This window comes from Coregonus clupeaformis, chromosome 39, assembly GCF_020615455.1.
Source record: "Coregonus clupeaformis isolate EN_2021a chromosome 39, ASM2061545v1, whole genome shotgun sequence".
Classification (NCBI taxonomy): domain Eukaryota; kingdom Metazoa; phylum Chordata; class Actinopteri; order Salmoniformes; family Salmonidae; genus Coregonus; species Coregonus clupeaformis.
Window position 1 is genome coordinate 7,450,472 of NC_059230.1, and position 15,736 is coordinate 7,466,207.

A 15,736-nucleotide genomic window follows, 5' to 3' on the forward strand; every position below is an offset into this window, starting at 1 on the left:
CATGCAGAGACATAAAAATGCCAAAATCCCGAAGTATCCCTTTAACTTCTTTAGGAAAACAACCCTAATGTTGGAAACAAACATCATTATGATGTCATCCAGAGTCACATGTATTTATTTTCCCAGCTATAGCACACAATATTTTACATATAGCAGGTTTTTTTTTGCCATGGAAAAACTATTGCGACGCTGGTATCATCACCGCCTTAATGTTTGGAACATCAAATCGCAATAAAATCGCAGTATCGAATTGCAATACATATAGAATCGTGAGAATTGTGAGAATCGCAATACATATTGTATCGGCACCTAAGTATCGTGATAATAACGTATTGTAAGGTCCCTGGCAATTCCCAGCCCTGTTACCAAGTTGTTTATGTCACCAAGTCATGTGTGTTACTTGGTCATTTTTGAAGTCCTCACTGTTACTAAGTCATTTCTGTTACCAAGTCATTTCTGTTACCATTGCCAAGTTATTTCTGTACACTGGTCATTTCTGTTACCTGGTCGTTTCCGTTACCAAGTTATTTCTGTTAGTATTCTTTAAAGTAGGCATTCTTAAGGTGGGAATGCTTTGTGGCTTTTGGGTTGAATTGAACTGGGCCTTAGCCTCATAAACAACCCTATAAACTCATGGTAAAATATTTGCAAGCCATTAATCAGCTTAGGAAGCTAGTGGAGAGAAGCGAGGGAGAGAGAGAGAAAGAGAGAGAGAGAAAATGAGAATATGATAGGCCTTTCTCAGTGTTTGACAGTAAGACCTGACCTGCTCTGACCTGTACCCTCATAATCAATGACCTCTTAGTTTAAAGGCCCGATGCAGCAATTTTTTTGTAACGATTAAGTACCTTACTAGCTAGGTTTCCATCCAATTGCAGACAGATTTTCATGCGAATATTCCCACCAGTGCGTGATGACGTACTGCACACAAAATGTACTTTTTTGCTTACGTTTTCATGTATCTAATAAAAATCAAGTTCAAGGATAATGTGTTTCCATCGCATTTTCAACTGTACCGATAGTTTTGTCACAAAAATTGTTGCGTTAAATAGCAAATGTGCCTGCTCTGGTCTTGGCACGCGCTCTAGCCAACAGCTTGCTGATAGAGTGCGGCTAGGCTGTGTGGGTAGGCTACTCTACATGATGAGATTATTAAAAGCGAGAATATTTGTACAGTGGGGAGAACAAGTATTTGATACACTGCCGATTTTGCAGGTTTTCCTACTTACAAAGCATGTAGAGGTCTGTAATTTGTATCATAGGTACACTTCAACTGTGAGAGACGGAATCTACAACAAAAATCCAGAAAATCACATTGTATGATTTTAAAGTAATTAATTTGCATTTTATTGCATGACATAAGTATTTGATCACCTACCAACCAGTAAGAATTCCGGCTCTCACAGACCTGTTAGTTTTTCTTTAAGAAGCCCTCCTGTTCTCCACTCATTACCTGTATTAACTGCACCTGTTTGAACTCGTTACCTGTATAAAAGACAGACCTGCACAAGGCTGGGATGGGCTACAGGACAATAGGCAAGCAGTTTGGTGAGAAGGCAACAACTGTTGGCGCAATTATTAGAAAATGGAAGAAGTTCAAGATGACCCTCGGTCAATCACCCTCGGTCTGGGGCTCCATGCAAGATCTCACCTCGCGGGGCATCAATAATAATGAGGAAGGTGAGGGATCAGCCCAGAACTACACGGCAGGACCTGGTCAATGACCTGAAGAGAGCTGGGACCACAGTCTCAAAGAAAACCATTAGTAACACACTACGCCGTCATGGATTAAAATCCTGCAGCACACGCAAGGTCCCCCTGCTCAAGCCAGCGCATGTCCAGGCCCGTCTGAAGTTTGCCAATGACCATCTGGATGATCCAGAGGAGGAATGGGAGAAGGTCATGTGGTCTGATGAGACAAAAATTGAGCTTTTTGGTCTAAACTCAACTCGCCGTGTTTGGAGGAAGAAGAAGGATGAGTACAACCCCAAGAACACCATCCCAACCATGAAGCATGGAGGTGGAAACATCATTCTTTGGGGATGCTTTTCTGCAAAGGGGACAGGACGACTGCACCATATTGAGGGGAGGATGGATGGGGCCATGTATCGCGAGATCTTGGCCAACAACCTCCTTCCCTCAGTTAGAGCATTGAAGATGGGTCGTGGCTGAGTCTTCCAGCATGACAACGACCCGAAACACAAAGCCAGGTAACTAAGGAGTGGCTCCATAAGAAGCATCTCAAGGTCCTGGAGTGGCCTAGCCAGTCTCCAGACCTGAACCCAATAGAAAATCTTTGGAGGTAGCTGAAAGTCCGTATTGCCCAGCGACAGCCCCGAAACCTGAAGGATCTGGAGAAGGTCTGTATGGAGGAGTGGGCCAAAATCCCTACTGCAGTGTGTGCAAATCTGGTCAAGACCTACAGGAAAAGTATGATCTCTGTAATTGCAAACAAAGGTTTCTGTACCAAATATTAAGTTCTGCTTTTCTGATGTATCAAATACTTATGTCATGCAATAAAATGCAAACGAATTACTTAAAAATCAGACAATGTGATATTCTGGATTTTTGTTTTAGATTCCGTCTCTCACAGTTGAAGTGTACCTATGATAAAAATTACAGACCTCTACATGCTTTGTAAGTAGGAAAACCTGCAAAATCGGCAGTGTATCAAATACTTGTTCTCCCCACTGTATTTGTCACCAGAAAAGGAGCATCAAGAAGTTCTGTGAAGTTCATCATAAGTTATTTCATCTGTAGCCTAATAAACTGCATTATTTCCCGCGTCGTAGTGAGAGGGACCACACGGCATATCATCGCGTGACTCCAAGTTTACTTCGAAATTATGGTGATTATATCAATATTTGACCACTAAGGCGTTTCCACTGCCATTTCTCGCATAATACATTTTACGACACAAAAAGATCCCACGATGTCGAACGAACAAATGATCTGTCGGCATTTCTAAAATTGTACGTTTGTATGGTATGACTTTACTCACATAAAAACTGTGGGTGGAAACGTGTTTACTGTAATAGTTTCCCATTACAATGGACAAAATTATCTTTTTAGCAACAAAAAAAATTCTCAAGCAAGATCTTTGCTAGGACTTTCTGGGAGTGGTCTGAGTGGGGATGGGAAAACTGAAAACTAGCTGTTATTGGCAGAGAGGTTTGGAACTCTATTTGTTATTGGTAGATTAACCAATTTGCCTCCTGGTGATGTCACCAGGCAAGCCAAAACCATGCAAATCTGTTGATTAGAAGGTCCTGTGTAAATTGTATTTTCAACTAGCTACAATCGGGAAATAACACTGATCAAATGTTTTCACACTTTTACAGTGTGCAATTCCCAGGCCTATTGGTGAGGGAGTTGGATTTGCGACCAGAGCAATGGTTGTTGTCACAATGACACTGTAGGGAAAGCGCTTAACTAAGTTGTGCTGAAGTAATCACCAGGTAGCCAAATAGATGGTATGTAAATGTTGAAATATGTAAATTGCTGCGAGGGAGGACGTCTGCTAAGCAAATAGATTATATAACCTTTGTAAAAACATCATTTAGTTAGGCTTAGCCTCCAAAATGTTTTGTCTGCATAACAAGTTGCATTAGGTTATTTCTGTTATTTCATAAATTATTTTTATGATAATGTCAATGATTTACTGAACTTATTACACTTATATACTTATAAAAATATATATATATATCCTAGATGTGTTCTTGACATACAGTATATACGGTATGGAACACTCAACAGCAGTTTTGTCCAATCAAATCACTTTTCCAGTTAAAAAGATTTTGTCCAATCACACACTCTTGCCAATAATAGTTTTGCCAAGGGCTGTGGTCCAATTAAAAGTCTCCATTAGCTGCCACATTGCCACGCAGCAACACTATAGCAACTAACATGTCAAGTCTTGTTTCAGGAACGATCCTACATCAAAAACAGAAAACACCTTTCCCTACGCAAGCCATTATGTTACTAATGATATGACTGAGAGTGACTGGTAGATATTGTTTGACATCTTGGCTGGATAGATGAATGGACCTAATTGTTGTGTTGATTCAGTGTTTTATTAACATAATCCATCATGATTATTTTACGCTGACCATAGTGGTTTGGTCAGCTGGGCACTGTTTCAAACCCTGATCAGTCTATGTGTGTGTTTGACAGTGTGTGTGTGTGTGTTATTGTTTATTGTTCAACAGCTAATGCCTTAATCATTATATGCATTACTCATTTAATAGAGTGGAATATTTTTCTAAGAGAGATTGTCTCATTCTATACATCCCAGCTGGTTTGTCACTCTGTCCTGAGTGTAGGGGCTGTGAACATAGAGTAGAGTCCATGTGAGCTGTATGTATGTTGGCAGCTGTGCATGTGTCTACTCACAGTCTTGCATAGTGTGTGTGTGCGTGTGCACGTTCTTGTGTGTTTATAGCCTATATGTAGGCATGCTTTCGTGAGTATGTGTGTTCCATTAGAGTGTATGCAGAGTGTGTGTGGCAGTTTGGCGCGGACCAAGCTCACTGTCCTTTTGAAAGGGAAACATGGTTCTGATAGACTAATGTGCTGGGGGATTTTCTGGCGCACAAATGAAAACAGTCTGGCATCTTGGCATGTGAGTGGAATAGCTACGGCATACCAGACAGTAAAATGGTGACATCAATAAGGGATTATAGCTTTCACCTGGATTCACCTGGCCAGTCTATGCTACAGAAAGAGCATGTAATGTTTTGTACACTCGGTGTATGTAAATGCTGAATTATGTAAATCTGTCTGGATGTGAACATCTGTCAATGTCTTGCCAAATGGATGTTTATAAATGTGATTAATACACACGACTCCATGCCAGCGACCTTTAACCTGAGTTTGACCTTTGAACGCTCTCTCTTCCTTCAGACCCTTGTCTGACGGTGATGCCACCATGCATGGGCGATGCAGACCGCTTCAGCCTGGAGGCCCTCCGGGTCATTCACAAACAGCTGGACGATGACAATGACGGGGGGATTGAGGTCAATGAGAGTGTAGAGGTGCGTAATACTAATACAGTATTAGTCTATGTAATGATCTGGTCATCTCTGTTACCTGGTCATTTCTGTTACCAAGTTGTTTGTGTCACCAAATCATGTGTGTTACTTGGTCATTTTTCAAGTCATCACTGTTACCAAGTCATTTCTGTTACCAAGTCCTTTCTGAACCATTGCCAAGTCATTTCTGTTACCTGGTCATTTCTGTTACAAAGTTATTTCTGTTTCTGTTAGTATTCTTTCGAGTAGGCATTCTTAAAGGTGGAATGCTTTGTGGCTTTTGGGTTGAATTGAACTGGGCCTTAGCCTCATAAACAACCCTATAAACTCATGGTAAAATGTTTACAAGCCATTAATCAGCTTAGGAGCTAGTGGGGAGATAGTGGAGAGAGAAAAAAGAGAGAATGAGAATATGGTAGGCCTTTTTCAGTGTGTTTGACAGTAAGACCTGACCTGCTCTGATCTGTACCCTATCATAATCAACCCTTAGTTTAAAGGCCCAATGCAGCCATTTTATATCAATATAAAATAATTTATTGGTTACAATTAAGTACCTTACTAGCTAGGTTTCTATCCATTTGGCGACACATTTTCATGTGAATATTCCCACTTTTACAGTGTTAGTTTCATCAGATGTTGTACAATATGATACAAAACACAGGAAAAAGTGAATTCTGACTGCACTCGGCCTTGGGTCAGATTCTCTCTCTGTGTGTGCGCCAGGAGTCATTTTTAACTCGTAGAGCTGCAGTGTGAGAAACTGTTATACCGTTGCCCTTGGCCCAGGGTGCGTCTCAGAAGAGCCGGGGGCCGGCTGTTTACGGGCCCGTTTAAGGCCCCTAAGTGCAGAGGTGTTTGGAGCTGGCCCCCGTCCGAGGACGTGTGTGTGTGTGTGTGTGTGTGTGTGTGTGTGTGTGTGTGTGTGTGTGTGTGTGTGTGTGTGTGTGTGTGTGTGTGTGTGTGTGTGTGTGTGTGTGTGTGTGTGTGTGTGTGTGTGTATGTGTGAGTGTGTGAGAGAGAATCAGAGTATGTGTGTACGTACATACGTATGTGTGTGTGTGTGCTTGCGAGTATATGTACACATACATCTATTGTGTGTGTGTGTGTGTGTGTACACATTTGTGTTTGTGTGTCCATGCATGTGTGTGACGGGGGATGACGGAGCAAGATTCTGCCCTTCGACCTTATAAGGGCAAAGAGAAGCTGCGAAAAAAAAAAAGTTGTTCTTTGCGGCGGGGGTCACCAGAATGATTTAGGAGCTCTTCTCTTCTGGAGTGCAAGAAGGCAAAGCGTTGCCCATTTTGCCAAGCCTTGAGCTGTTCTCAGATCAGATTTGAAGCCCTTAAGAGGACTGTTGGAGCTGATCCTAGATCAGTACCCAGGGGAAACTTGACCCTGGAGTATGTGACTATTCACCGGGACATTGTTGCATATTGGATTTACACGCTCAGACCCACGTGACTGTCCCTGCTCTTTTCTCTTATATCATGCTGTATCAATAGCAGAACAGTCTTTGAAAGTTCACACAATTATATAGACCTTTCCCAGAACTTGTTTGTCAAAATGTGTTTGCTTCTTTCATTATTGAAGAAATGATTAAATGCCTTTTGGGGATTTTGTCAGGAAAGTGTTACATTTTTTAATGGACGAAGTTTGACTGACTTGATGTTTTTGATTAAATTGAGTCTGTTTTTAATTAACAGCCCAAGCAGTGTGACGAGAATAGTCCATGTGTGACCTCAGAGTTAAACTCCTTTATGACTCATTGGTTACTGTCATGACTGTAACCTCCATCCCTCTTCCTGGCAGTGGTGAGGTAACAGGGTTGACAATGACAGTGATGGGGGTGACGGTGCTGAGGATAGTGGCAGGTGAGGTGATGAGGGTTGGGGAAAGGTCAATTTGGGGACGTCCTCACCCCCTGTAACCCACATCTGGCCCAGAAAACCTTACAAACCCCAAAACCCCCTCACCTCCCAACACCAACCCCCCACAATGTGACAGTGACACCACCAGCATTTCCTCTCTACACACACACACTTTGCCCACCTCGGAATCTCCCCCCCACTCCCCAAAACCTGAGACGCTGGTCCTGGAGGTCATCGTAATGTTATATCACTGAGTAATATTCAGTTTTTCATAACGTGCATTTCTGAGATTCTTTGACCATTCCAGTACATAAAGATGACGAGTGGCCATGTTGTCACATAGAGAGAAAGGGGAGATATATACGGTGACAATATCACCAGTGGCAGTAGTGAGAAGGTTATAGTATAGGGCTACTGTCTACGATTGCCTGTTTGACTGAGGAAGAGTTGGGCCTCAGTCAGCAAAGTTGTATTCAGGTAGATTCACAATTTTATTGACTTGGATTATTTATATAATTATGCGTGCTCTCTCAGACACAAACACACACACATGCGCACACACACACATGCACACACAGGGGCATAATTTATTGAAAGACAGCTTGGCGAGATGCTGACTTGTGGCATTGGTCACAACTAGAGGATCCATGGCTAGATATTCAGACCTCCTAAAAACACACACACACACACCGCTAACACACTAGCCCCCACCCCCCACCCCCCACCCCCTGTCCCACCCAGCCCTTCAACACACACTCAGACGGGGTCTAAAAAGCCCCCCCTCTTTGTCGCCTTCAATGTGTTTTGGAAAGTAACTCACTCATTTCACCTTGGTACTATATAATAAGAAACCAAGTTGCTATGCTGTGGTGTCTGTAAAACTTAATAAACAGACAAGGTTTTAAGAAGAGTATAACATAACTATATAAAACAAAAATACATTTTTAATGATCAGAATATACATGTTTTTGATTAGCACGGCATGTCTTCAGTTCTTCAGTGGGGTTTACACCTTGGTGGATTAGAATATGGAGAGAAGGAGAGGAGGCGGAGGGGTTTAGTGGTGTGCTGAGGCCTGTTGCAGAGGTGAGGTCGGTCGGACGCCAGGAACGGCAGCTGCGCTGCACTCATTGGCTGTGGCTCTTCTATCTGCTAAGGAGACACTTTACAAGATCAGGTTCCATCTCTTTGAAATAGCAAGAACAGAATTCACGTCACACAGAAAGGGGTGTGTGTGCATGCCTGAGAAGAGAGAGCTGCAGTACTCGATTAGCCCTTGATGGGTCACAGTTGACATCTTGAGAAAACACAGGTGTGTGCGTACGTGTCTTTATATGAACACAGATGTCTTGAGGAGAGCAGAGCAGGCCCTATCTATAGAAAAGTGAAAGCCTTGAAAGGTTCTAGAAGGTTGACAGTGTTTAAGTTTCCCAGTAGATTGGCTGCTGGTGGAGAGAGAGAAGCGCTCCCCGACCCAAAGACAGTCCAAACATTTTACCCCCATCACTTGGAATCAGATCCGAAGGTCCAGGCAATGTCTTCTTTGAACCACTGCTGATCTCTGTGTGTGTGCATGTGTATGCAATGCGTGCTAGTGTGTGTGTTTGTGTGTGTAAGCCCATTTCCCTCCATTATCTGGAGATGTCTGAACACAAGTAGTTGAACACAAGACACAGATAGTCAGTGACCCATCCAAGCAAACCAAATATATATATTATTTTGCACAATGTCTTCAATCATATTTTAATGAATTAATCTATTATTTCAAAACCCATTTACTACCCTACGGCGTTAGTGTAAAAAGTGTTTTTCAGTTATAATTCTGAATGACTTGGTCAAGAGCAATATTAAGATATTGGCAAACTTTTCAATTTAAAGACATGATTGAGTTTATGATCATTGGTTGTCTTCTGTCATGGTGACTGACAGACTGAACAACATAGACTGAGACAAAAACAGAGGAAGAAAGAGACAGAAAGAGGGGGTCTGCGATCATAAAACAGATGGAGTTTGAGGGAGGGAGGGAAAGAGATGAAGAAAGAGAGAGATGGATGGATAGAGACAAAAAGAGAGAGTGAGATGGATGGAGCGAGAGATGGATAGAGACAGACAGATGAAGAGAAAGACGGTTGTATAAGAAGGTTCAGTAGATACTGTATTAGTAGTGAGTTACAGTAAGTTGTTAGAAAGGGCAGGAGAGGCTCATGGGAAGACTCATTTGACCCATCTGGAATCTACCTCCGATAACAAGCCCTTTGTTTACGGTATACTGTGTGTGCGTGTGTGCGTGTGCGCGTGTGTATTATCCTCCTGTCCGTGTGAGATGATAATGTCCTGGTCATATGTCAGGTGACTTAGCTACCAAATTACTTATTTTCAAAAATGCCAATTGGATAACATCAATAGCAAACAAACGGAAGTTGTGCAATTTGTCAATGTGTTTGTTAACAAATAAACGTCCACTTATGACATTTATCAATGTGTTTGCGAGGAAAAACACTTCAACTGAACTGGATCAATAATATTGTTTGTTCTAGCTCAGACACACCGGTAGGATTGTCAAATGTTTGCCTGCCGACTGTACTTATCACCTCTGAACACAGTGTCATGACGTGACTTAACATTAATCTGATGACTTATTTCTCTAATTAACTAACTATGTTTAATTGTTACCCGATTAAATTAATCATGTAATAATTAACTCATTAGGATTTGGGGCACCACAGGATAATTTGTTTAACAAGTTACCATCTCCCGAATTAACTCCAGAAGATATATAGATATCTCTTACGTCAATAACAGTCACTTAGTCATTACCTCATAACAAATCATTCTGAACGTCGCATAGTCCTTGCATACGCACAAACCCCAGCCTTACTGATCATTCCGTACCACACAAATTGGTTTAATTATTTATTTACTAAGTAACTAAATGATTACACAGGATACACACACACACACATGCACGGGTTAGTTAGGTTATTGATTAGAAACTTAATACAATGGAAACAGGTCCCTAGTGGACTAACACATGACTGCTTGTTCACCGAAAGATGGAGGAGTAAAAAGAGAGAAAGAGAACCACAACACTACGCTCACGGTAATCATAATAATTTGCACCCTAACCGCCGCCTATTTGGAGAAGAAGTCATGGATGTATTTACGTGTCTGAATGTCTTCCTTCGTCATTTTATCTCTGTACAAAAGTGCTCAGATGACGCAGATGCTAAGCTACAGGGCTGTTTTGCTAGCACAAACTGGAATATGTTCCGGGATTCTTCAGATAGCATTGAGGAGTACACCACATCAGTCACTGGCTTCATCAATAAGTGCATCGACGTCGTCCCCACAGTGACCGTACGTACATACCCCAACCAGAAGCCATGGATTACAGGCAACATCCGCACTGAGCTAAAGGCTAGAGCTGCCGCTTTCAAGGAGCGGGACTCTAACCCGGACGCTTATAAGAAATCCCGCTATGCCCTCCAACGAACCATCAAACAGGCAAAGAGTCAATACAGGACTAAGATTGAATCGTACTACACTGGCTCTGACGCTCGTCGGATGTGGCAGGGCTTGAAAACTATTACAGACTACAAAGGGAAGCACAGCCGTGAGCTGCCCAGTGACACAAGCCTACCAGACGAGCTAAATCACTCGCTTCGAGGCAAGCAACACTGAAGCATGCATGAGAGCACCAGCTGTTCCGGATGACTATGTGATCACGCTCTCCGTAGCCGATGTGAGTAAGACTTTTAAGCAGGTCAACATTCACAAGGTCGCAAGGCCAGATGGATTACCAGGACGTGTACTCCGAGAATGTGCTGACCAAACTGGCAAGTGTCTTCGCTGACATTTTCAACATGTCCCTGACTGAGTCTGTAATACCAACATGTTTCAAGCAGACCACCATAGTCCCTGTGCCCAAGGACTCTAAGGTAACCTGCCTAAATGACTACCGACCCATAGCACTCACGTCTGTAGCCATGAAGTGCTTTGAAAGGCTGGTCATGGCTCACATCAACACCATTATCCCAGAAACCCTAGACCCACTCTAATTTGCATACCGCCCCAACAGATCCACAGATGATGCAGTCTCTATTGCACTCCACACTGCCCTTTCCCACCTGGACAAGAGGAACACCTACGTGAGAATGCTATTCATTGACTACAGCTCAGCGTTCAACACCATAGTGCCCTCAAAGCTCATCACTAAGCTAAGGATCCTGGGACTTAACACCTCCCTCTGCAACTGGATCCTGGACTTCCTGACGGGCTGCCCCCAGGTGGTAAGGGTAGGTAACAACACATCTGCCACGCTGATCCTCAACACGGGGGCCCCGCAGGGGTGTGTGCTCAGTCCCCTCCTGTACTCCCTGTTCACCCATGACTGCATGGCCAGGTATGACTCAAACACCATCATTAAGTTTGCCGACGACACAACAGTGGTAGGCCTGATCACCGACAATGATGAGACAGCCTATAGGGAGGAGGTCAGAGACCTGGCCGTGTGGTGCCAGGATAACAACCTCTCCCTCAACGTGATCAAGACAAAGGAGATGATTGTCGACTACAGGGGGGAAAAAAAGGACTGAGCACGCCCCCATTCTCATCGACGGGGCTGTAGTGGAACAGGTTGAGAGCTTCAAGTTCCTTGGTGTCCACATCACCAACAAACTATCATGGTCCAAACACACCAAGACAGTCGTGAAGAGCGCACGACAAAGCCTATTCCCCCTCAGGAGACTGAAAACATTTGGCATGGGTCCTCAGATCCTCAAAAAGTTATACAGCTGCACCATCGAGAGCATCCTGACTGGTTGCGTCACCGCCTGGTATGGTAACTGCTCGGCCTCCGACCGCAAGGCACTACAGAGGGTAGTGCGTACGGCCCAGTACATCACTGGGGCCAAGCTTCCTGCCATCCAGGACCTCTATACCAGGCGGTATCAAATGAAGGCCCTCAAAATTGTCAAAGACTCCAGCCACCCTAGTCATAGACTGTTCTCTCTGCTACCGCATGGCAAGCGGTACTGGAGCACCAAGTCTACGTCCAAAAGGCTTCTCAACAGCTTCTACCCCCAAGCCATAAGACTCCTGAACAGCTAATCATGGCTACTCAGACTATTTGCACTGCCCCCCCACCCCATCTTTTTACGCTGCTGCTACTCTGTTAATTATTTATGCATAGTCACTTTAACTCTACCCACATGTACATATTACCTCAACTACCTCTACTAGCCGGTGTCCCCGCACATTGACTCTGCACCGGTACCCCCCTGTATATAGCCTCCCTACTGTTATTTTATTTTACTTCTGCTCTTTTTTTTCTCAACACTTTTTTGTTGTTGTTGTTTTATTTTACTTTTTATAAAAAAATAAATGCATTGTTGGTTAAGGGCTGTAAGTAAGCATTTAACGGTTATGTCTATACCTGTTGTATTCGGCGCATGTGGCAAATACAATTTGATTTGATTTGTGGCGGGCCGGGTGCCTGCAGGCTGACCTCGGTCGTCAGTTGAACGGTGTTTCCTCCGACACATTGGTGCGGCTGGCTTCCGGGTTAAGCGGGCGGTGTTGAGAAGCGCGGTTTGGCGGGTTATGTTTCTGAGGACGCATGACTCGACCTTCGCCTCCCGAGCCCGTTGGGGAGTTGCAGCGATGAGACAAGATTGAAATTGGAGAGAAAAAGGGGGTAAAATATTATTTAAAATACAAAGGGCTGCACAACAAAGGGCAAAAAATCTAACTGATTTTTGTACCAAATATTGTGATTTTACTTACGATTATATATCAAAACACTTGGGTAAACTGTTGGGATCATAGTAATAGAATGATCATTCTAATTTTATGGTTGGAATACAGATGGCATTTTGAATGCAGTTTTGTTTGGCATGACAACGAATGAAAAAGTAATGAAGATGATGGTTGTGACACAGTAGGAACCAAAGTTTGTAGAACCCTTTTGGGTTCCATAGAACCCTCTGTAGAAACATGAATACTTCCTTTCTTCTCAGCATATTAAATATTGCCTTCCAGTAACTTATCGCAACACACAGCAAGACCACAAGATATAACAGCAATTAACACTATAGACAGTCCAACCCACATAACCCACACAGAGAACCACATTGAGCTATTCCTTCAAGATAACCTTTATGGTTTATAACCACATCATTTAGCCTATCTCTAGCCTTTATATCCTTTGTTTATGGTTGATTGGCCTATAACTGGCCAATGCAAAAACGTATGTCAACATTTCTGTTTATTTTGTATGTGTGTCATATGTTGGTGGTGATTATCACTATATGCAAATCCCCACCGCCTTACTGCATTCAATTAGTTTCATAGTTGCTACAATGACTCAGTATTTCTAGGATCACTTGTAGCAGGCCTGTCTCTATTCATTCATATCAGAGCGGTCACTCTGTGAGCTGATTCTAGATCAGCTGTCTCTTGCAGCAATAGACCTGTCTTTATTCATTCAAACCAGACCGTGTGTGTTCCCTCCCTCCCTCTCCTAAAAAGGAAGAAAAGAGTGAATGTGTGTTGTGGAGTTTGCCCTGTGGGCTGTGACTGGGTCCAGACTTCTCAAACATCAAATACCTGTAGCCTGACCATAGAAAGACAACGACTAGATCTAACATTACACTGAAAGTCATGTCTGGTGTTGTTCAGGGTTCTCTGCAATGTCATACAGTGAGGGAAAAAAGTATTTGATCCCCTGCTGATTTTGTACGTTTGCCCACTGACAAAGAAATGATCAGTCTATAATTCTAATGGTAGGTTTATTTTAACAGTGAGAGACAGAATAACAACAAAAATATCCAGAAAAATGCATGTCTAAAATGTTGATTTGCATTTTAATGAGGGAAATAAGTATTTGACCCCTCTGCAAAACATGACTTAGTACTTGGTGGCAAAACCCTTGTTGGCAATCACAGAGGTCAGACGTTTCTAGTAGTTGGCCACCAGGTTTGCACACATCTCAGGAGGGATTTTGTCCCACTCCTCTTTGCAGATCTTCTCCAAGTCATTAAGGTTTCGAGGCTGACGTTTGGCAACTCGAACCTTCAGCTCCCTCCACGGATTTTCTATGGGATTAAGGCCTGGAGACTGGCTAGGCCACTCCAGGACCTTAATGTGCTTCTTCTTGAGCCACTCCTTTGTTGCCTTGGCGGTGTGTTTTGGGTCATTGTCATGCTCGAATACCCATCCACGACCCATTTTCAATGCCCTGGCTGAGGGAAGGAGGTTCTCACCCAAGATTTGACGGTACAAGGCCCCGTCCATCGTCCCTTTGATGCGGTGAAGTTGTCTTGTCCCCTTAGCAGAAAAACACCCCCAAAGCATAATGTTTCCACCTCCATGTTTGACGGTGGGGATGGTGTTCTTGGGGTCATAGGCAGCATTCCTCCTCCTCCAAACACGGCGAGTTGAGTTGATGCCAAAGAGCTTGATTTTGGTCTCATCTGACCACAACACTTTCACCCAGTTCTCCTCTGAATCATTCAGATGTTCATTGGCAAACTTCAGATGGGCCTGTATATGTGCTTTCTTGAGCAGGGGGACTTTGCGGGCGCTGCAGGATTTCAGTCCTTCACGGCGTAGTGTGTTACCAATTGTTTTCTTGGTGACTATGGTCCCAGCTGCCTTGAGATCATTGACAAGATCCTCCGTGTAGATCTGGGCTGATTCCTCACCGTTCTCATGATTATTCTAACTCCACAAGGTGAGATTTTGCATGGAGCCCCAGGCTGAGGGAGATTGACAGTTATTTTGTGTTTCTTCCATTTGCGAATAATCGAACCAACTGTTGTCACCTTCTCACCAACCTGCTTGGCCATGGTCTTGTAGCCTTGTCTACAATCTTGTCCCTGACATCCTTGGAGAGCTCTTTGGTATTGGCCATGGTGGAGAGTTTGGAATCTGATTGATTGATTGCTTCCGTGGACAGGTGTCTTTTATACAGGTAACAAATTGAGATTAGGAACACTCCCTTTAAGAGTGTGCTCCTAATCTCAGCTCGTTACCTGTATAAAAGACACCTGGGAGCCAGAAATCTTTCTGATTGAGAGGAGGTCAAATACATATTTCCCTAATTAAAATGCAAATTAATTTATAACATTTTTGACATGCGTTTTTCTGGATTTTGTTGTTGTTATTCTGTCTCTCACTGTTCAAATAAACCTACCATTAAAATGATAGACTGATCATTTCTTTGTCAGTGGGCAAACGTACAAAATCAGCTGGGGATCACATACTTGTTTCCCTCACTGTAACTCCCATCCTGCATTTAACTTAATTTAGTCGATGTTAACTGTGTCAATTTGATTGCAGTCTATAACAATACAATGCTATATATACACTGCATGGGATAACCAGTAATAATAACTAAATGTGTTTTTCTTCTTGCAGTTTATTAGAGAAGATATGAAGCAACAACAAACCAACAAACACAGTAACCTGCACAGAGAAGACCAACACATCACTGTGGAGGAGCTGTGGAAGGGATGGAAAACCTCTGAAGGTAGGAGAGAGATGGAAGGACAGAAGGATGGAGGGAGGGTTAGAAAGAGGAAGGGAGGAGGCGAGAGAGGGAGGGAAGTAGGGATTGGGATACTGGAGGTAGGTAGGGAAGACAAATGTTAAATGGAAGGACATGGTGTAACTAACATTCTCTCTCTGTCTCTCTCATTTCAATTCGCTTTATTGGCATGACGTAACAATGTACATTTTGCCAAAGCGTACTTTGGGAGATCCACAGTATTAACATAATTAAAATAATCAATATTGTCAAAGGGACAACAGTAACAACAATAATCAAGGGTCAAAATA

At 43.1% G+C, this 15,736-nt stretch overlaps 1 protein-coding gene across 2 annotated transcripts in view; it reads left to right on the forward strand.

The window, feature by feature from the left end:
* The window catches only part of LOC121554667 (stromal interaction molecule 2-like), a 92,293-nt gene that overhangs the window by 61,623 nt on the left and 14,934 nt on the right, over window positions 1–15,736 (forward strand). For both annotated transcript variants that reach the window (XM_041868336.2, XM_041868334.2), the window contains exons 2-3: window positions 4,903–5,033; window positions 15,317–15,428. In XM_041868336.2, the coding sequence (XP_041724270.1) occupies window positions 4,903–5,033; window positions 15,317–15,428 (243 nt within the window). The remainder of the gene's footprint in view (window positions 1–4,902; window positions 5,034–15,316; window positions 15,429–15,736) is intronic.